This window comes from Limulus polyphemus, unplaced genomic scaffold (assembly GCF_000517525.1).
Source record: "Limulus polyphemus unplaced genomic scaffold, Limulus_polyphemus-2.1.2 Scaffold188, whole genome shotgun sequence".
In the NCBI taxonomy this organism is placed as follows: Eukaryota; Metazoa; Arthropoda; class Merostomata; order Xiphosura; family Limulidae; genus Limulus; species Limulus polyphemus.
The window spans coordinates 633,246-656,638 of NW_013665798.1; the positions used below are offsets into that span (position 1 = coordinate 633,246).

Here is a 23,393-nt window from a genome sequence, read left to right on the forward strand (position 1 = left end):
TTTGATGCTCTGTTGGTGTCCCACACCCATAAGACCACGGTGACAGGCAAGTAATCTAATCTCTTGCTCTTCAAATGTGAACGCTTTCTATTGGATGAAATAAAAAGCTTGTGATTGGTCATTGACTTCCCACCTATCAGGTTGCTCCGCCTAACAGGGTTAGATATATTCATAACATGATGAATTAAATTTGAATAACTGGAAAAGTATATAATAATTATATCATTTATTCATAATTTCCAAGAATTAAATCGGATAATAAATGTTCAGTTGTACTATTCTGCTATACTTGTGTCGCGTATGAATATTAAGTTACGCTTGGGTTATCGTTGTAATATATTTGATTTCAGTAAGGCTTATATTGATAAGGGACATTTATTGTTATTTCGTGTTTTTATTGATATAATATTTTTGCCCGACTCTCATTAACTCGCAATGGACATTTTGAGAATAATTTTAGAACAGTTGGTTTCTAATGCTTTGTTAGCTTTCGGCGTTTAAACTATAACTTTTAAAGACATATATGTTGCTATTTAAATACACTTGTCCACGAATAAATACATCACTTGTATGCTACAAATGTATAATATATCACTAACAATTATATATAACAAGGAAACATTATCGAAAGATTAAATAATGCAAAAATTTCTCATTGGTCCTGAAAAATTAGTTTTGTCACTTAAATCTCTGAACCCATTGCCAAAATTTCACAATTCAGAAACCGTATATAAACTAAAAGTTAAACTTGCTTGAACTCCACCCTAACTAACTGACTTACTTAGAATAGCAAAGAAATTCACAAAATTGCTATACTGAAAAGGGACTTTATTGTCATTTTGTGTTTTTGTTGCATGCGCAGATTTAGATTGTCTGTTTGTGTGTATACGAGTTTTCGAAATTTTAATAGCTACAACCCTTAATAGGCTTAAGATTTGACAAAAGCCGTGAATATAACAGCGCCGTCTACAGAGGTAGGTTGGTTTTCGGGTAAGAACGATTTGATAAATCCGTTTTAAGAAAATCAAGTTCATTAGCCTTAAAACTATAAATAATTTATGTAGAGAATACTATAAAATTGAATATTTATATTAAAGACATTTTTTGAGAGTTAGCATTGTAAATCAATATTTTTTGTTGTTGTACGGAATTAATTAATTAAATAGGCTTAGGATAACTATTGACTTCTCCGTTTCATAAAACTATTTAAGTTTCTTTCGAGATGTCATTTAAAAGTTTGTAACAAAAACTTATTAAGTAAAAAAAATCAAAGCAGTATGATTTATTATGATCTAATTTTTTTAAAGACAGAAGTGAACATCTCTATAACGTAAGGGTTGTGCTATTTATTGACTGTCTTAAGCACTCTTTTATGCCATAAAATTTTTAAATAAACTAAAGTCAAATTACTTTGTTTTGGGTTTTTATCATTAAATTTAAACTTGTCAGTCAGACAGATTTCAATAAGATTTGACAGCTGTTTCGTATTCTTCATTACCTAATTTATTATTTTCGCTTTGAGAACAAGCTTAGTATTAATACTATTAGTACTTTTTCTATAATAGTACTCTATCGTAATTTCATTTCATGTGTGAAAAACAGTGATTCAAATGTGTATTTTGTCTGGAGACTTGGCCTAAATTATATTACTTAAATTAACAGAAAAATGAATGAATCTTTACAAGACAAAAGATAGTTATTTCATCACATGAGTCATGCATGAATTAATTCTATTAATTCTTCTCTGTTATTTATTCTACAGGTTTATTGTTTGTAACAGTAACATTGTAGTTTTCTTATCCAAATATTGTCTTTGAGGTGAAAAATAATTTTCTCACTGAGTTAATTTTGTTTTCAGGAATTCCACCTCTTTTCAGTAACCATAGTGTTCTTTTTCTTCTTTTTTAAGTTTAGTGGATGGACCAGCAGGACCTTTGTTGCCCTTAAATTTTATGTTATTCTTCTGATGCCCAGGATAATCTTGTAAATTTCAATAACTTATTACCCTTCTTTTCTCAAGATAAAATTTATTCGGGGATCTTAACCTGTCAGGTAGTCCTTGCATCCTGGGAATCATCCAAGTAAATGTAGCCCTCCTCTGAGCCCTATATAATTAAGTTTGTATCCTTTTTTATATAAAAAGCACAAAACTATAAACAGGGTTCAATGTGAGGTTTAGCTAGTATTTGTTTGTTATTAAGAACAAAGCTAAGTCCCACATAATTCAAGTGCAAATTAGCTATATCAATGCTTTAAGAATGGTTAGTTGCAGTATACTGAATTTTGGCATGTAATCTTCATAATTATTTCATAAATGCTAAATACAATGCTTGATGCTACTGTGCACTTTAAAGAAGTATTTCTTTGGTTGTACAAATTTCAAACGTTCTTCTTCATGTGGATTGAAAAGAAAGGAACTATGTTGTATTGTGATAGAATTTGTCATCAAGCATTAAGTTTTCTAGTGGCAGTGAAAACCAACTGTTTAATAAATTTAAAATATCTAACTTGGAATGAACTTAATAATAATATAAGAAAAATATATGCAAGTGTACCAATAGTATGGAATTAATATTACCTGACACCTGGGACAACAGGATTTGTCTGAGAGAAAAGTTTTACCATTAAAATTTAAAATGTGCTTCTCAGAAAAGTTTTATTTGTTTACATGCCATTCATTTTATTTCTAGAAAAATACTAAAGGCAAATTTGTAGTGAGCCATATCAGTTCCTGAAAGTTCTGAACTTAGAAGTCTAGTGCATGCAGATAAACATTTATAGATGCATACCTCTAAACCTCATACCAAAACTTTATAAACAAGTATACGCTTACCATTTGATTCACAAACTGTCAGTCACACACATAGTTAGACATGTTTAAATTAATGCAAAAATATTAGTACATTACTTTTGTTTACAATATTAACTCAGTAAAATTTGACTACCAGCTCTAGAAAGAATGCATAATGAAAAATTACAAAAAGTGTTATAGTATATATATGTATATATATATATATAATGCCATTTTAGTTCATGGCAGCATTAACATAAATCATTATTTCTTTGAAAACTTGTACATAGGGTATTCTACTTGCTGTGCTATAAAATTCTAATGAATAAATGTTAAAAACTACAATACATGGACAAATGTATATGAAGAGCTTAGATTCTAAATGTGGTACCACCATTCCTGACAGAATTAAACTACCAATGGCATGTTATTGGTTGTGGTCACTGTTAGATAAAAGCAAAACTAAAATTTATTTTCTATTTTTCTGTGTGTGTGTGTGTGTGTGTTTATGAGAGAGGGAGGAGGCAAGTATGTTTTTTCTAGCATTTTGTCCCTTGGATGATTAGTTCTCAAAATGTCTCACCTCTGTGTGTATACTAACCATATAACAAGAAAAGTACTAGTACAAAATTAACACAAAGTTACTGCTGAGAGTTATGTTTTGCTATTGTTACTTGTATGCTTCAAATGAACTTTATAAAGACAAAACAGTTTACCAAACATTTAATACCACACTAGCTTTTTTTTAACCTGTTTTGTAATATATATAGTATTATGTCTAAAACCATCAGAACATTAATAAGGCTTATGAGTTTTGTGAGTACATTGAGTCTTTTCCTAAGGTCATATTGTGCATCAGATATTTGACTAAATTTATAATTACATTTATTTAGTTATTTTTTATAAAATTAGGCTCAAAGTGTTTTGTAAGTCTTTTGGCTTTTTGATTAACCTAAATTAAAAACATAATTGCTAACCAACCTTCTGATATTTAGGTGTTATTCTCAAATTATGTTTTTTAAGATATTAAAATAATTTATTTTATTGTATGTCCTACTTCTACACATGTAGTTGTTTTGGCTGTAAATGTATAGATATATTTGTTTACTTTTTTCTTTTTCCAGGTTACACAAGTTATTCACATATGTAAGGCCCATTTGTCTTTAAAATGCTCTTGATCTTGTGGAGGTTGTAGAATTTCAATTATTAGGGCCTTAGTGAATTGTGGATGTACCCCAGAACTTCTTTAAGTGCAGTCTTCATCAGAAATTGGAACGATTGTGGTTTGGTCTGCTAACATTTCTCTAAAAGAAGCTTGTTCATTAATTTCAATGAGATGTCTGAGGTAAAATTATTACAAAATCAACCACACCATTGTTTATCTGAGAAAAGTACCAATGGTTATGTTGCAGGAACAATCCAGAATTGCAGTGTACAAGAAAAGTTTCTGGACAAGATTATTGCACCAGGACTAAGCAGGCTTTCCACTGCTCTAAGTGAAGGCTGTCTGGTCACCCAAGATTCTATGAAAAAAGCAGAACATGTGAAAACTCAGCCTCAAGTGATTGATTCATTTTCTGTACCTAGCTATAGTCAAGACACAAAATCACATAGAATGTTGTCACTACCAACTTTAAATTGTTATGCATTATCAGACTCTTTATATTCTGGAAGTGATAAAAGTAATAAAAGTTTTGTTCAAGCAAAATCATCATGCACTGTTTTTTCCACTACAAACCAGAGTAGGGTTTCAGAAAAATCTCCAGAAATCTGTATTTCAGATGGAAACTTGCTGAATAAAAATGGTACATTTGGGTTATTTGTGCCTATAAAACCGAAGCCATCACTTCCAATTATATCGTGTCCAACAATAAGAAAACCTGATAAGGATCTCCTAGAGAACTTAACAAGTTGCCATTTACAAAATGCATCTGCTATTCACTTGCCATTTGCAAATGTAAATGAAGTAGATTTCAAACAGGATGAGACTTCATTAGGAAAAGTACATGCACAAGACCTGTTACAAGATACATATTCAAAAAAAGACAACTCTTGTCCAGCATTGGAGCAAAAGGTTATTAGTAAGCTGAAATCTAATTCAAGTGATTCTATTAGACATGAAATTCAGGAAAATAATGAGAGCATAAAAGAATCAAAAAAACAAAATTATACATTTACATTCAGTGATGATTTACAGTTTTTAAAGTCTGAATTTAAAGACACTAAAAATATCCTAGAGGTCCTCACTGAGAGCTTAATCTGTGATGATAAAGAGCTTTTAAACGAGTCTTTAAATAAGATTGAAATGCAGTCTGACAAACATCAGTATGATAATTCTTTTAGGTATGTGGTGAGAGAAAGGGCACTTGAAAATGATGAAATTCTAATTGTAAATAAAGAAATGGAATGCAACAAAGAATCTTCATGTGAAATGGCAGTTTCAGAAAGAAAAAAAGATGTATTATTTCAGGATGAGTCACAAAAGGATTGTTTAGTAAATAATGAAGAGGGAATTAATAAAGTATTCCATTTGAATCAGAATGATGAAAATGAAAACTTAGCAGTTGCTGAGAAACACCAAAATACTGATGATTTGTCTCCACTTAATGTACCTTCAGAAAATGATGATTACACATCCATTCCATTTTCAGAAAATTATAATTCTCTTCCTGCAGAATGTCATAGACTGAATATCTCAATGGAAATACCTCAGGTAAATGAATACATACCAAATCATAAAAATGTAGACTTTGATAGCTTAATAAACTACTCGAAAGTGTTTGGTGATAAAGTTTTTTGTAAGATATCTTTGGATGAAATAGCTGAAAAAGCAATAGATTTTTGGAGTGTTAAAGATTTTAACAAAAGATGTTCTCAACAGACATCAAAATATAAATTAACAGAAACTTGTGCTGAATCTGAAAATTTAATAGACTTTTCTTCATTTGATATGTTTTTTTCATGTAACTTGCCTAAAACTAATATAGAGTCTATTGCAGAAAATAAAGATAAGTCTAAACAACAAAGGGAAAATAACACCTTAAAACAACAAGACATGAAAGCTAATCTTAATACAGTGGAAATTACATGTGAAAACAAATTTCCAAAAAATTTATATTCTTTACCAACTTCTTCACAAGATTTAGAGAGAAAGAGTTTCATTGAAATGAAAAAAAGAAGTGTAGATGAAACAGCAACCGAACACACTGAAATGAATGATGCATCAATAGAAAAATTTAGCTTGAACAATAATAATTTTGAAACCTCTCAAGTTATAATGACTGATCTCACAAATCCTGGATCAACTAGAGATGTCTTAACAAAAACTGAATCTGCCAGTCAAATTGAAAATATGGCTAAGAAGCTGTGCTCATCAATAACAGATGATATGTTCAGAACTTCTTCAAATCAAGTATTTACAGAAATTATGGACCTTTCATATGAACCATCTTTTGTAGACATTTCAGAAATTATGCAAGTAGATTTCAAAAAGGGCGATAATACTTGTAGTGATGTATATTCAAACAGTGATAAAGAGAAAGAAAGTATAGATCAACCCTCTATCTTTTGTGGCACAAATATATTACCTCTTCAAAATTTTGAATTACAGCCTGATGAAAGAGGTTTGAAATCAGTTGGTTTACTAAGTGATAATGAGCTTTATCATCATGTGGATTTTTTAAGTAATAATAAAACTCAATTGAAATGTGATAGTATTTGTAAAAATAAGGTTAAAAATTTTGATATGAATTTAGTACAAAACCAGTTGGATGAAGAATTATTAGAATCAACAAAGATTTCACATGAAAATCAACATTTGAATAGAAATCTTGAGAATGAAATGGAGAAAATGACATTTTTGAAAGGTCTTGGTTTGAAATCACTCTCCTGTTGTGACACTAGGGTAAATCCTTATGAACGCTATGCAAGTTGTTTGGATGTCTTAAAAGACAAAGTGATTAGTGCCTACTTAAAGAATCCTCTCATACCTTCAGACAGAGTAACATCCTTCTACTGCTATCTTTGCAAGACAGGACATCTTCAAGCTGGAAAAATGACATTTGTATCTGAAGTGTATCGCAACTTAAGAAGTACATCCAAACAAGTTTTACCAAATACAATATCTTCAAAAAAAGGTAAGAATTGTAAAGTAAAATCTATTGTAAGCATGCAGTATTGGAATGTGAAACAAATAACTTAAATTAATGTATATATATTTATAAATCTAGTACACTTTATCCAAAATGTTTTAACGATGGTAATCTTTGGGCCACTTTACAAGCATAAAATTTTTCCATTACATATGGGTCTTGTCATTTTTACTTTGTTTTGTATGTGAAAACAAAGCTATATAAAATTAACAGTCATAAAAAATGATCCTCACTGAGAAATGCCCACTGATGGACTGTCATAGTTGTCAGTAGTATTGTTCAGTAACCAACGCTAACAAGAAACGTGTTATTTAAACAGTAATTTAAAAAAATTTTTTTCATGGATCATCAGAATTTTTTTAGGGGGGGGGGCTTTGCAGACTATGTGATAACAGTATAATTTAACAAAACAAAATATACACATAAAAATTACTATAATATTAATATGAACAACAACCTTTCTTTCTACATTTCTATGTGATGGGTTGTGCCTGTTTTTGTGAGAACAGTTCTATGATGTGGAGCATAATATTCATCAGCTTTAACTTCAGATCAGGTTCAGTATTCATCCTGCTTCTTTATTTGGATTTCAGGGCTGCAAGTTAGGAAACTTTCACCTTGCACAGGTACATAGTAGCAAATGACATCAGAAAATAAACTGCTTTGTCTGCAAATTCAGGATACTCTCCTGAACTCTGATAATGAATTTCTTTTAAAATATCATCATAGTGTTTAATCAAAAGAAAGCTCCAACAAGCATGCTTCTTCCTATGTAAATAAACCAGAAGACAGGCCATCATTTTATAGGTTGTAAAAATTTCCACGTAAAAAAATACGTTTACCCACTTTAACTCAAAAGCCATATAATGTAGAGCTTTAGACTTTTCTATCTAATTTATATATATTCTGTTATGCGAGAACTATTCAAGTTGAAATCACAAACAAGGCTTTATTCAATCAAAACAAGACATCTAAAACATAGAACAAACAAAACTCGATCAGAATACAGAAATAACGAAATGAGGAAATACATAAACATAATAAAATAGATATAGATTTCTTTATCACAACAAATTAGAGGTTAAGTTGTTGAATGGGTTTCCTTTGTCTCTTGGACCTTCTAAGGGTAGGGATTAAATTTTCAGGAGTATGAACAATTGGGTGATTATTAGAAGGAGGTTCAAAGTGTCAACAGTCTCAGTTTCCTGAGAGGAGGTCTCCATAGATTCAATGGGGAGTGATTAATTTTCAGGTCAAGATTCATGGGGATTCGTCAAAGTAAATTGACCTGCTACCATGCAAGAGGCAAGATCTCTAATTGATATGGTATCTTCCCCACTGCCAGAGAACTTAAAGTAGGCATAATGAGGATTGGCTTGTATTAGTTCAACTGAGTTTACTAATGGTTCATACACAGAATGATACATGTGTTGATTTGGAAGAACAGGTCTGGGAGTCAAAAGCCATGTAAGGAGAGCAAGATTGGATGTAGTTTCACATGGATAAGAAAAGAGATGCTTGTGTGGTGTTTCATTTGTTGACATACACAACAATGATCTTGTAGCATTAAGTGCATCAGGTAGGATGGATTCCCACTGAGTTATTTTTAAACTTTGGCATTCCAATCCAAGTGATACAATAGTTTAAATAGTTCCATTATAGTGCTCAACACTGCAAAACGGAATTGTCCAACTAAAGCCAATATCACAACACATGAGATAATTTCTGAGTTTGGAGGACATAAAGAAATATTTTGATCTCAATGGACAAAAGGCGGCATTAGAAATAGGGAGAAGAGTTGGATTAGACATTTTATCATGGTAGAAGTATGGGAATGCAAATAGAGATCGGGAATAATCCTCCACAACTGTCAAGAGGTATATATTAGAGAATGAGGATATCGGAAGAGGACCTTTAAATCTATATTAAGTCTTTCAAAAGACACTGTTGCTTTTATTAAACGAGTATTTGCAGGTTGAAAAACTATGGTTTACATTTAGCACAAATGAGACAAGAGAATGTGACCTAACGAACTTCATCAATGGAATTAGATAGGTTTCGAGAACTTATCAAATGAAGCATGCGATGTACATCAGGATGAATCAGAAATGCATGCAATTTCTTGAGAGAAGCAGAAATGGTTGAAGTAGCACAAAATATTCTAGAAAAGACATCAGCTGAACAATTCTCCACACCAGAATGATTTTGGATATTATACAAATAATCAGTCGGCTCAGTTTGCCATCACATGGTCTTATCTTTTATCTTACCTGAATGTTTAATATTGAACATGAAGGATACAGAGAATTAATTAGTAAGCAAACACAATTGTCAACCAGCCAAAAAGTGTGTCCACTTTCTAATAGCATACACTTCCTTTTCAACAACATGGCAAGCCTTTTCAAGCTTTATTCCATCAAAATGAGACATCTAAAAAATAGAAACAAACAAAACTCAATCAGAATAAAATAATATAAAGAAATTTTAAAATACCTAATCACAATAAATTATATAAATTTTCTTTTATCACAACATCTTCAATTTTTAAGGTCTCAATTGTCTATTTTACTTCAATATGTACAAGCTCTTCCTTTTCATAATTATGATGCCTTTCTGTGGACCACTGTTTGGGAACTTCTGATTTAGAGCATAAGTAGGTATAGTATATTGTTTTATTTCTGTATGATTGACTGCTTTTTTCTTAATTGTTTTGATTTAAGATATAATATTTATTGGCAATAACTCTACATATACTTATTCATTTTTTATTTTCAAAGTGCAATTTGGGGCTGTCTAGCATACATTTTGTCCCCCTCCCTTCAGGTTTAAATACAAGTCTTCTTTTTTTTATATATATATGTGTTGCAACCAGCTTTGAGGGAAGTTTTAAACTAGGACTAGACAGTGGTGAGGGCCAGGAGAAACTAAATGCAAAAAAAAAAATGATGTAAAGAAATGTTTAGCATAGGAAACGAGTATGGAAGTAGTTCTAAGGGTAGGTTTAATTTTTATTACTGTAATGCTAGAAGTACAAGAAATAAAATAGATGACTTTAGGGCACTGGGAGGAATGGAGGATTTTTGATATAATGGGAATAATTGAAACATGATTAAATGTAGATGATGTTGATGACAGAAATTTCTTTGAAATGCAGGGTTATAGGTTATAGTATCTAATAGGAATAGATAATAAATAGAAGGGTAGGAGTGACAATATGTAAAATGTAAGTTATATTCTGTTGAAGTGGAGGATATTAAAGATAATAATAGCAAGTAGATTGAATCCATTTGGGTTTCCATTAATGGATATAAAGGGAAAAAACTTTTAGTGAGGATTTGTTACAGATCACCAGATGGTGCTGATTATATTAGTGAGAAACTGATTAGTTTTGTATAGATACACTAAACACATTCAGAATTATTTATTGTTTTACAGTTACATTATGATTACAAGGCTAGTTAAAATGACTGAGCCCAAGTGTAGGAAGAGAATAATCAAATTGTAATTATATTGATTGTCACGAAAATAATCAACTAATAAAAATTAGGGTTTCCAATTATAATTATTTCTGTTACAACTATCCAAGCAATTGAAATGTTGTATATTTATCTTAAATATTTCTTTTCTTTTTCACAAGAGATGAAACTGAAAAGAGAATCTTTGAGGTAGAAGCCTAATGCCTCTGGACAGCAGTTTTGCCTATTCAAGGCTCATAAGGACAGCTTGGGTCAGCTTGACTCAAAACCCCATATCTAATTGAAACATTGCTGTTAAGCAAAAAATTACTTAATGGTGTCTGTGCTTTGCCCAATTTCAGCCTTATAAGTTTTTTTATTATTTACTTCAAGTCTGTTCGTCTCAGGTGATTGAAGAGGAGTGGGCTCATGATTTGAAGATCTTAAGCTCAATCCTGTTATCATTAAACTTGCTTGCTCTGTCTTTATTATGGCAAACTATTAAAGTTATCTGCCACTGTCACTAGTTTTAAATTGCTGACTAGAGGGTAGGCAAGGGCTAGAGCACTAGCTGTGTTGTGTGTGTGAACTACACAACAGAGTGAAGGTGCAAATGACTGGCAACACCCATCAAATACCTCTAATTGCCCAGCTCTGAGATTCTGGCTTGATCACTTGGAGTCCTCTATTGAGTCTACTATAAACTATTTGACCAAGTAAAGTTTCACTGTTGCTTGCTAATAAGAGGTTGTTGGCCACTGAATTTTTGAGAGTATAGTTTTAAACATTTACACTTTTATTACTAGTGATTATGAAAAAAAAAATTACCAATAGAATATTAGGTGAGACAGACCCAAAGACTGCAGTATGTATTTGTATAATATTTATGACACAGCTTCTTATGAACAATGAGGATTTTGATGTTTATCTTATGTTTAAAAGAGTTTTAAATTTACTATTTTTTTTATAGATTTATTACCTAAAGAAATGAAAGCTCCAGTTCCTCCTTGCAGTGCTATATCTACAAGTCAACTTGAAGAAACAAGTCTTTTTTCTTATGTACCTGGCCAAAATAATGAGAATCAGGACATTGTAGCTGAGTCTTTGAACAGCAACAGCTGTAACGGTCCATTAAATACAAATACAGTAACATCTGAATTTGATATATCTGTGTGTAACACATCTCAATCTGCTTCACATAGCAACATTCTCCTAACCTCAAACCTTTCCACTGTATTCCACCCAGTATATACTAAAAGTAATTTATGTACTACTGTTCAGGGGACTTCATCAACTTTGAGGCAGAGTTGTTGTGAAAACTCCAAACCACCACAATCTTTATTGCCAGCTTTGAAACCTAAAACTACAGAGTCTTCAGAAACATTACCTCTAACAAGTCATCAGGTATCCCACAAAAGAGTTTCCTTTTCTCCAACACAGTCTGCTACATATACTCAATCTGTATCGAGACCTGTTACTCTAGTGACTTCGGATGCTTTACCAATTGGAATGAATTTATCTGAAATATCTCCTAGTAGTGCATATTTTTCCACCCAACACTCTTCTGTTATTACCACTGTAGCATCAAGATCTTTGGAATGTGTTAGTAACCTTGAACAAAGGAGCCAAGAAAATTATTCTGTTATTCTTGTGCCTTTTAGTAAGCCAGCAAACCTTATGAGTGGTGGAAAAATACAGATAGCTGTACAATCTCATAGATCACCAAACACACAAAATAAAGGAACTTTAAACCAAGAGAATTCCATGAATCATGCGAGTCCTGTGAGGAAAGGGAAACTTGAAAAAAGAGAAATTTCAGAGAATGTTTCTACCTCAATTATTTTACCTCACTCCAGCAATAAAACAGAAAAAGGTTAGTACTACTAAACAGATCTGATGCTTATGTTAAATCAAATATACTTACATTAAAAAGTGTATATCATTTAGTTAAAGAAATTAATATATAGCTTCATTGAATTTTCTGTCATATAATGTTTACATTATTATTTTTTTGTAGCCACAAAGTAGTTTGTTACTGACACTGAGACATGTATATTTGTACATTAGGAATGTCTTCCAGCATTATATTTTTATTGTTTATAAATCTACAAATGCAAAATTTATATGTAATTTAAATTAACTAAAGTATTTTCATGACATTTCAGTTTAATTTCAGTGTTATAGAACATGTGTTTTCTGTATGTAATTTTGAGGGTTCAAGTGGTGATATTAAGTAGAGCTGATGATATTTTGCAAATGCAGGTGAGAGAAAATCTGCAGATTGCTAAACTTTAATCCAATAAGGATCAGCCTATCCCTTATACATCAGATGCTTGTTTTTCTGTTCCTTGTAATCAGAAAAGACAAGTCCTTTTCTTTCTCCAGGTCAAGAAAACTAACTCTTATGCTTTTATCAAGTTATATAATGTTTTTGAGTAGTTGTGTATTTTTAATAATATATTTTAGATATGGTAGGTTATTCAAGCATTTATAACATCTTTTATTATCTACAGGTTTAAATAATCTTAATACAGGGTTTTCATGAATGAGTGCATATAACTTCAGTGCATATTCTTACTGTTAATCTGTGTCTTTGTTTTTTGTTTTTATAAATACATTGTACTTTGTTTTTGTAAAAGTTTAAATATTTCTCTTGTACATTATCTGAGCATATTTTTTTAATTGTGAATTCAGAACAGTATACTAACTTCTATGCATAATAAAGAGCTATTAACTTGCATCACTGCCATGAAGATTTCTGCACATTTCACAAGCCTTAAAACTAAGCTTCTACTGCTACACATATTAACATGTACTGCTCCAGCCTATGATGTAATCATCATTAGATTTTAGACCTTCACCAATAGGAGGGTAAGACATCTTCCAGACAAAGTAATTGTTAGCATGGAAACAAAGTATATTCTTTCTTTGACATTGTTTTGTTAAGGCATGTTTTTCCTCGGAGTTAATGGCATTTTTTCCCTTATTATTTGAAACTTTCTTTACAAATTGTAACATGGTTTTCTCTTTTTTAATTTTCTGGATTATGGGAAAGAAAGACACCAAATTTTAAATATTTGAATTAGAACTTTGAATTGAATTACTTTCATTTGTTTTTTCTTTTAATCAAATTTGTAAATTTGGGACACGTATCCCATTGTCTGTGATAAGGTTTCTTTGACAGTACTATTTTCTATTGTATTAACCTAGCACATGGGTTTCATTACATACTCTTCCATGAGGTATATTTACCATTGATGTACCAAGCCAATTTTTAATTCTAAAAAAACATGCCAATTTTGTGGATCATATGGATTAATAATTCATGTTTCTACTTTTCTGACATCTCCTGAGATTCTGACACTCCTCAACAAGATTCATCTAATACTGTCATGGTAACTAGAGGTACTCTGATGGTCACTGATGTTATTGCCTTTTTTTGCACCAGGTGTTTGATTAAATGTGATTTTGTAGATCCATGATTACAAATCACTTGCTTCCATTACTTCAGCTGAGCATGCCCTATTTTTCAACAATTTTCACTAATATTGTTTCCACATCTGCTTTTGCTTCTAGTTTCCTCTCCTCAACAGAAATCGGATAATCCCACTTTCATCCTTCACTGCTTGGATTACATATGTATGTGTCTTTTGTTTTCTCATTCTCAACTTGTTTTTTCTGAATCTTTGGTTACCTTGTTCTATGAGCCTCCATCACTTTGAGTCTTCTTTTTTTTTTTTTTTCAGTTTAAGGATCTCATCTTTTTTCCCTTTTCTTTCTTTCACTCTCCATCAATTTGTCTTCATCTGTTACTTATTCAACTTTTTGCTAATTGTCCACTTTTCACCTTATTTTAGAAGCTTTTCATTATGACCCTGTCAGCTTTACTAAGGAAACTTGCACATACCCATTTTCAATTTTGCCCTCAATTTTCTTTTTCCATTATGTGCCAGTTAACTTGTTTTTTTTGTTTCTGGGATATACTCTTTGGGTTTGTGTTACTTTATGACATTTGCCTCCATGAATCTTTTCTTAAGGATCTCTGTATTGCAGCTTTTGTCTGTGATGAGGTTTTGCAGTTTTTCTTATACTTTGAAATCTTGAGCTAATGAAGCTCATTAGCTGTCATCTCTGTTTACTTTGGTTTCTTGCCTCTCCTGGACCATGGGGCACCACTAGGTTTCTCATCTGTATAGATTTGCCTCTCTCCTGTTTTTAGTCGTCTTGTTACTATCCAATGCCCCTGTCTGAAGTCTGGTCACCACTAGTGTTGAAAGTGATGTGTTTCTAAAGCCTCCCCTCAGCCTTGGTCTGATGGAAGGCTCAGCTCTCCTACTTTGTACACCTATGGAATCCCTTTGTTGCAGACTACTGGGTTTCTTAAGTGCTCTCTAGGGGTTTATCCCTGCCTTTCCACTCTCCATCTCACCTGATTAGAATGCTGTGGGACAATTCCTTGACCCCACTCTGAGTGATTACTCCCATCTTTTAGTCATTCTGACAAAGATGGGAGACTGGTGTCCTGTTATACGTGTCCCACTTGAACCATTATTGTTTTTTTCTCAGTTCAAGATGGATGGTTTTCTTACTCTGTGATAAATACTCTTCCTGGATATGGATGACCTGGATTGAGGTCTTAGACACTTTCTCCATATCCTGATTTGTCTGTCCACCTTTCTTTCACTTCCTTCAGTTTATTCACAGTGATTGAACATTTGATTCACAGCCCTTTATCCCTTTGAGTTGACTATGGCCTAATATGTTTTTAATTTAGTCCAATTTGCTTTTTCTCAGAGGTTACATTCCCAAGGCCTACTGTTCCACTTCTCAATGGACATTTGGCCTCTACTTACCTCATCTGGTGTGGCTTTCACAGTTGAAATTTCCCTTTTCCATAGGAAGTCATCTTGTGTGCGGTGGCTGGTTTGACTCTCATATTCAGTCTTGACTCTCACCCCGTATTTCTTTCATTTGGAGGTCTTTCTCAACTTGTCTGCAGGACAGGCTCAGCCTACTCCTTCATGTATTTAAGACTTGAAGTTTCTGACATGTCTCCTTAATATCCTGAATAAGAGGATTTTTGAGAAATACTACTAACCTCTTTGCATTACCAAGAGCTATTGTCTCAGTGCATTTCCATATAATTTCTTGCACATGCCACAAGACTTGAACAAAGTTCCCACCCCTCCATGTTTGGCACCAGCCTGTGATGAAATCATCATTAGAGTATAGCCTCCACCAACAGGAGGGCAACACATCCTCTATGTGCAGTAATCTTTATGAACACTAGTACATCAACACAGGCTTATTTTTGATGAGGTAAACTAAATGCACCAGAAGTGGGGAGGTGTTGTAGAGAGGTGAGTATCTGAAATATATTTTCAGTTGAGGCAATAATTTAATTTCATCTGCAAATGTTACTAATCTACTAATTATACCACTATTAATATCATTAATGTAAATATAGAAAAACCAGAGGCAGAGGCATTAACCCTTGAGTCACTGTACTATTGATAAGGTTCTGTTCTTTAATAGATTATTTAGGCAGAGTATTCACGATGAAATTTGGTGGAATGGATGCCAACCACCTGTTTTAGAAACACAAGTATAGAGGACAATACTTCGAAAGTCTTCCGCCCTTTGTCTTCAGGTCAGTGTGTGTATTCCCGAGTGCTTGTGTATGCATGGCTTAGATGCTGTGCCCCCGCCTATATGTGCTCCACCATTTCCGTATTCATGGCGTGTTAGATCCCACTTTTGTCCCCATTTTCTTGTAATAATAATTCATGATTGTGTGGCAGCTAAGCATCGGTAGAATTATCGATGTACTGCTGTCTATGATGATGATGTGTGTGTATGGTGTTGTCGGTTGTTATAGTATTCTGGTGGATGGTAGATTGTGGAGGGCATCTTACCCAATCATAACATGCCCTCCACAATTCACCAAAATACAATAAAAACTGACAACACCATACACACACTGACCTGAAGACAAAAGGGAAAGACTTTTGAAATGTGGTTGGTTCTCTATATTTGTGATTCTACAACAGGCAGTTGCTATCCATTCAACCTAAAAAGATAAGGCTCTAGTTTGACTGGACTCCATTAATAACAACATTTTCGTTTCTCTCATCCAACCATCTTAGAATTAAATACTATTTTATCTCTAACCAAATCTATTATGTGGCATCATACAAAAGTCTTTGTAAAAAAAAAGTTACAGATTTGTAAAGGCAAATTTCCTCTAGTGAATCTAAGTTGATCTTATATTATTTCATATTTTACTAAATAATTTTGCAAAGCTTCTTTTATCAGACTCTCAAGGCAACTCTTATCACCACCTGTAAAAAATAGGAGTAACATCAGCAACTCTCCAATCTTTATGCACCTACCCACTGTCTATTAACTTACCAAAAATGAGAGATGGGGTCACATATCTGATGTTTGACCTTCTTTAAAGTCTCAGAAAATCCATGTGTGGTTCTGGTGCTTTATTTGTTTTAGTCTTCATGCTTTCTTATTGCCGTCAAGGGTTTAATATATACATGGTTTATGCCAATCCTTGAAATTTCCTATTGAATGTTCAATGTCAAGAATATTGTAACATCCATTTTTGTAAAAACAGAATAAAACATTTGAAAGATCAGTCATTTCAGTGACCTGGCCATAAGCACACTTTAAGGACTCAATCCCCATTTTTACATTTTGCATACCTTGAGCATACTTAAAAACAATTTGTGGTTTTGTTTTAACATTATCAACCATAATGTTTCCTATAATCCTTTCTGGCTTTCCTTTTATTTTTTAATCAAATTCCTAGATTTTTTTATAGCTCAGTATATCGTCCATTCTATCTGTCAATTAAACCTTTTAAACTTATGGTATTTATATTTGATATTTTACTTGTATTTTTAGTAAGTCAATTAGAATGAATTTAAATATTTTATCATTAAAATATTCAGGAAAACTGTCAGTCTTCACTAACTAACACTTGGACATGAAGCATATAGTAACTTCAACTCTTGCTTCTTGCATAAGAGGTTCCACCTCTTTTTAAGGACTCTCACATCTCTGGAACATTTTGTCCCTGTCAGCCAGGCTCACATGGAGTTTCTTCAATGGACTTTGAGTGACCAGTGGAAAATCACTTGTGATCCTCTGCCCTCTCTTCTCAATGATCTGTCTTGGGGGATAGATTATGCTAGTACTATGGTTGGCATTCCACTGCTGCCTCCTCATCTGAATTTCCATCTCTTCACTCTCATGGGTTGGGATGCATCTCCAGATGACTCCACTGTTTTAAAGGTTTGGTCTCCTATGGAGTGCACCTTTCATATCAATGTTCTGGAAATCTTGACTGTCTATTGGGCATGTTCCTGTTTCCTACGTCATTGTTTGGTTCACTTGATTATGATCCACTCTGACAATTTTATGATCATTTTCTATATCCATCCTCAGGGTGGAACTTTTTCCTGGGATGTTTGCTTCTGCATGTTGGACTTTTTGTTTTGCGCACATTCACATTTCATTTGTCTGAAAGCCTGTTCTGTCCTGGGAGCTTTGAACTTGGGGTGACAGATTGACTCTTAAGACTGAACACAATTCTTCCTCACTTATTTCGTTGGAGTTATTCCCAGTTGACACACGAATGATCAATGCCTTTTCCAGTTCTCTGGTACCTAGTTCCTCACCCAGCAGCTCTGCCTGTTGATGCTCTAAACTAGGACTGGTCTTATCTTTTTTCTGTGTGTGTATATACCCTTCTCATTGTTTTCTTCCATATATCTTGATGTTGATTCATGACACTTTTTGTCGGGTCCAGCTGGTAGCACCTTTTTGGTTGGCTCAGTATTGGTTTCCTCTTCTTCACTGACTGGCATCCAGGGTACCTCTTCCTCTATTTCGATCTCAGTCACTCTTGCTCCAACCTCGTATGTCTCTCTCTTTCACCCAGGAATGTCATCTCTTTGTCTTCACATGCTTGCTAGTTAAGTTTCTCTAACTGGTAACTCTCTTTATTAACCCATTCATGTCACCCTTCTACTCATGTATCAATCAACGGAAGTGGGATGTTTTACATTTTTTGTCCATTCACCACTCTTTACCACCAGGTTGTCCTATTCTTGCCAACTTTTTTGGCCTTGTTTGCATGGTTGTACAACCAAGGATTGTCGTTTTAAACCATTGCAGGTTATCAGGAGGTCATGTTGACTACCTTTTGCCTGTCTCACTGTGATTCTGTCTGTTCCTCCCGTGTTCTTTCCACTTTGTTCTGGTTCCTTCCTAATTCATTATCTCTTTCGTCCAGTTCTTTTGCCTGATTTGAACCTTAATGTGGTTCTCCCGTGTTCTTTCCACTTTGTTCTGGTTCCTTCGTAATTCATTATCTCTTTCGTCCAGTTCTTTTGCCTGATTTGATCCTTAATGTGGTTCTACATGCTCGTACCCAAGCCCAATTTGTCCTCTTGACCTCTTGCTCCTTATCACGTCTCTCTCTCTCTCTTAAAACCTGTTTCTTTCTCCTTCTTACTAGCAGTTGTCACAGCTCTGATCTTTATGCATTGGATGGCTCTGGTACTTTGTTTCACAGATTTTCATTGATTTTATTCCCTGTCTGCTTGATTCTTCCTAAGACCTGGGCTGCTTGGGAGGGAGAGTGTACCTTCTCTCCCATATTTCTTCTGTCAGTCTTGGCCCTGTTATGATCACACTAACCCAGGTCATCTTTTATGTCTTGTTTGGGTGATCAGATGTTACTTGGCACACACAGCTCCATTTTGAGGTTCCGACATTCTTTTATTCTCTTCTTACAGGTATCGCTTTTCCTCTACACTTACTGGATGAATTTGTTAGCTCCTTTGGTTAGTCTCTTACTCCTTGGATGAAGATGCTTATAGGCTGTATCATGTCATATCACATCATTTCTGCCATTTGATTCATTCTCTGGCCTCACACTTTCAGTGACCTTGGACAAGATCCTCCAGATCCTAAATCTTCGTCTCCCATTATCTCCACCATTTGACAGTTTTGTCTCCCTCAGAATATCTCCTCCCTCCAGTTGGCATTTTTCACTCCCCTTTCTTTTCAAATTAAGTTTCACAGTAACCCATTGCACTTTCTCCAGTGAAAGACCTTTGCAGTGGTCTAGTTCATTTGGGCTCAGGCACCTCTCAGGCATCCCTCCAATCTGAATTACCGCCACACACACATCTGGTTGTCGAGTGGAGCATATAAGACCTTTGCCACATACGAGGTCCTAGCCACTGGGGTGGTTGACATGGAGAGATTCTTATCAATAATGAGTTCCTCTGGAGAGTCCAAGTGGGCAGCACAGTGTGATGGAAAGTAGAGCAGAGGTGTTCATGTCAGTATAGTGTAGATCATCCTCTATTATATAATATGCCAATTTCTCAGTTGTTTGACCAGCCAGATAGAGCAAAATGTTCTCCTCATGCAACAGGAAGGGACTTAATTTCCATTCCTGTATGTAAAGTGAGTAATTTGTACAACAGAACACATATGAAACCCTATGGTCCGACCTTTGCCCTTGCCACACTACACCTTATGTCCAACAGACCTGTTGTATGCAAATACTCAGTAGGTTCTGTAATTTTTTTGCCAATCCCTCCAATACTTGGGCTTATTTTGCCTACCTCCTTTCATATTTCTATCCAAGCGAAGAGTATACCCTGCATGAGGCAGATACAGTATCCCATGAGTTTTACCTCTTTGGTAAGTTCCCACTATAGGTAGCTCATCTAGGTTTTCACAATAACACCAGCTCCTTCACCACATCAGTGAAGAATTCTAGCTACTGTGTGAAGAGAGATAAGTCTATAGTGTTTTGGATGTCACGTTTTCCTTACTTGAAATTGTTTTCCTTCAATAGATACTTCCCTCTCTTCACACCTTTTCTTCCCGCTACTAGTGTACATTATTCTTGCATCGTCTAAGAATAAAGTTAACTGTGCACAGAGTATGTGTCATCCTCCTGTTGGATTTGGAGGGCTATTGTTAATTAAATGATGATTACATCATGCACTAGTGCAGTTTACTGTACAACATGAGTCTCAAGGCTAGTAAAATGCACAAACTTTCAGACATGCAAGAAATAGCTACTATGTGAAGAGAGGCAAGTATCTATCAAAAATACATTTTCATGTAAGGAAAATGTTAACTTTAGGCTGATCTATCTTCACTCTTCCTTACTTCTTGGTGATCAAAATTAGTATTTCTTTCCAAATTGTTTTTGACATGCCAAATGTTATTTAAATGTAGGCATAATACATATACCTATGTCACGCAAAATATCTTGTTTTGGAAGTTATGCATTATAGTTGTTTTTAATCTGTGTTGGTTATTTTTTGGTTTTAAGAATCGTGTAATAGTTGCTCTGTCCTTACTTTATATTGTTTACCTGCTTATTAAAGAGTGTACATATACACTGTATTAGTTTTATCTGTTTATTTAATTTTTATATTTTTGCTTATTTGATTGCTGAATTTAGGTGCTTATGTTTTTCTATTTTCTCTGCTAATCTTGTCTTCAACACCTTTTCATTTTGTTTCGGTATAGCTGACATTGCTCAATTATGTTTGCTATAAATATTTTTGAGTGCTTATTTTTTTGTTTTCTCTACTAAACTTGCCTTCAAGACCTGTTTCTCTTTTTTGTATGGCTGGCATTGTACAATTATTTTTGTTATAAATATTTTCAGGATATTTTATTTTTCTATTTTCTCTATTAAACCTTCCTTCTAGACCTGTTTTGTTTTCTTTTGTATGGCCGGCATTTTGGTTATACATATTTTCAGGATATTGTTTATTACAATGTGTTTCTTTATATGTCTAATAAGAGATATTTTTCACACATTGCAGTTGTATTTGGTATCAGGCATGAGGTAACAATGCTTCAGAATCCTACAACAATATCTGATAATGAAAGAGTTGTTTAAATTACTGTTGTCAGCTATACTAAGAGCTACTGGTATAAGAGCTTAGGCTGTTTAAAGCGAAATGTAATCTCTATGTTGCACATTTTGTATACTTTTGTTTCTGTGTAGAATATTAGATATAACAAAATATAAGAACTGATTTTTATAGTAATTTGATAATTTGATACTGTACATGTTTTTAAGCTATTTGTATTGAATTGATCAATAAAAAAAATGAGATATCTTGTTTTCAAAGACATTTTCTCAAAAGCTTTACAACAATGTTGAGTATCATATGCATGGTGACAATTGATTTCAGTTTCACTACATTTTCCTAAGTTAATCTTGACATGAAACATGGAAACAAACTGTTTAACAAAATATGGATCAGGTTTGTTAATTGTTTGTTACCAACATTTATTATTATCTTTTAATAACAGATATCAACTTCCTCTAGAATTGCATAGTCACTCTTTTCATGTGACATGTGGAATATTCTGCTTTCCTGTTTGTTTTCAAGCTTCTGCTGTAGCTTTAAAAAATTATTACCTATCACTGGATACCAAGCTTTATAACTTGCCAATCCCTTCAAGAAACTTTATGTCCACACCAACAGTTCCCAGACCAAGGGAGAGCCAGAAAATTTCAATTAATAAGTACAAATTATTGAATTTCTCTCATAGCAAAGCCCCTGTAAATTGTGGTTCTTGGAAATTTTCTTTGTGAAGTTTAATCTGGTATTTTCTGTGGAATTCTCAAGGCTTAGAAACACCTCTAAAATTTCATATTGACCAGGTTTTTTTCCCCATTGCTTCTCACCTAGATATCATACACTTTATTTCTGTTCTAGTCGAGGACTTGTCTCCGTGCATAATCCTGAGTCTTGTGAATTTAGTTTTTATCGTGCAGAGCCTGTCATGTGCCATCTCTATTTATGAAGCTAGTTCCACTTGTAAGAGTTTGTTTCTTTGTTGTTTGGTTGGAAATTTCATTGTTCTTTCTGCAAGGTAGTTCATTTCCATGTTTTTGTACTTAAAATTTATGCATGTATATGTTTGTGTATTAAGTTTGGTGATGTGACAAGCTCTACAAGATGTTCGCATGCATCAGTGGGGTATATATATATATGTATGTATGCATGCCTAATTCACAATTATTAGTTTTGTCTGATGTTTCTCCTATGATGATTGAACCCTTTAGGTCATTGAAATACCCACTAGACACTATTAGTGACATTTTGGACTAAACCATCGGGCTTTTATTGTTCCTATAATCAACTTAATCTGTTGGGCTAACTGCTTCCTTTTCTCTATGGTCAAGAACAGTGCTTTACCCCACAAAACTTCATTATTCATATTCATACATGTAATATCAATATGGATATTTTACAGTGCAAATATTTTTATAATACCATTGAATTTCATATTCATATTTGTGTTCTAAATGAAATTGGAATAAGGTAATTTTTGTTATACTAACCAAACCACCTTTTGTCCATACAGAACTCATAAACAAACAGGTCACAAAATTAAAGTAAATAAATAAATTACAATTGCATGCAATGAATAACTTTCTGGAAGAGTTATTACTTACATGTAGATTCTTTTTGGTAAAAGACACATACAGAGGTTGAGTACATTATATTAAACAATTCTGGAACCTCACAACATCATTACAGTCCATGCCTCCATATCCTGTCATACTCCATCTGATGACCATGCATCTTGACAGTAGCTCCGTAGGGTAGTTCTGTTGCAAAAGACACGCCTTGTCTCCCCAGAGTGCACACACACACACACTCCTCTTTGCTTGCATTCCATAATATATTGAGCATTATGAGGATGGTGATTTCAACATATCCATTTTAACAGTCCAGTTGTACAGAAGTTCATAGGAATAGCATGAAAATATGTTTCATTTTCTAGTTGCTTGAGATATGCATTGTTGGATGGATGGAAGCATTTTAGGTGCATGTAACTTGTTTTACTTTTCTATATTAAGATTCTTCTTGATTATTTTTCATACTGTTGCCTGAGGCAAAAACGCGTTTGCCACAGACCTCT

At 33.5% G+C, this 23,393-nt stretch overlaps 1 protein-coding gene across 3 annotated transcripts in view; it reads left to right on the forward strand.

The window, feature by feature from the left end:
• Positions 1 to 943: 943 nt before the first annotated feature.
• The window catches only part of LOC106478196, a 30,490-nt gene continuing 8,040 nt past the window's right edge, over positions 944 to 23,393 (forward strand). For all 3 annotated transcript variants that reach the window (XM_022381752.1, XM_013938722.2, XM_022381753.1), the window contains exons 1-3: positions 944 to 974; positions 3,916 to 6,927; positions 11,368 to 12,270. In XM_022381752.1, the coding sequence (XP_022237460.1) occupies positions 4,128 to 6,927; positions 11,368 to 12,270 (3,703 nt within the window). In that variant the 5' untranslated portion in view covers positions 944 to 974; positions 3,916 to 4,127. The remainder of the gene's footprint in view (positions 975 to 3,915; positions 6,928 to 11,367; positions 12,271 to 23,393) is intronic.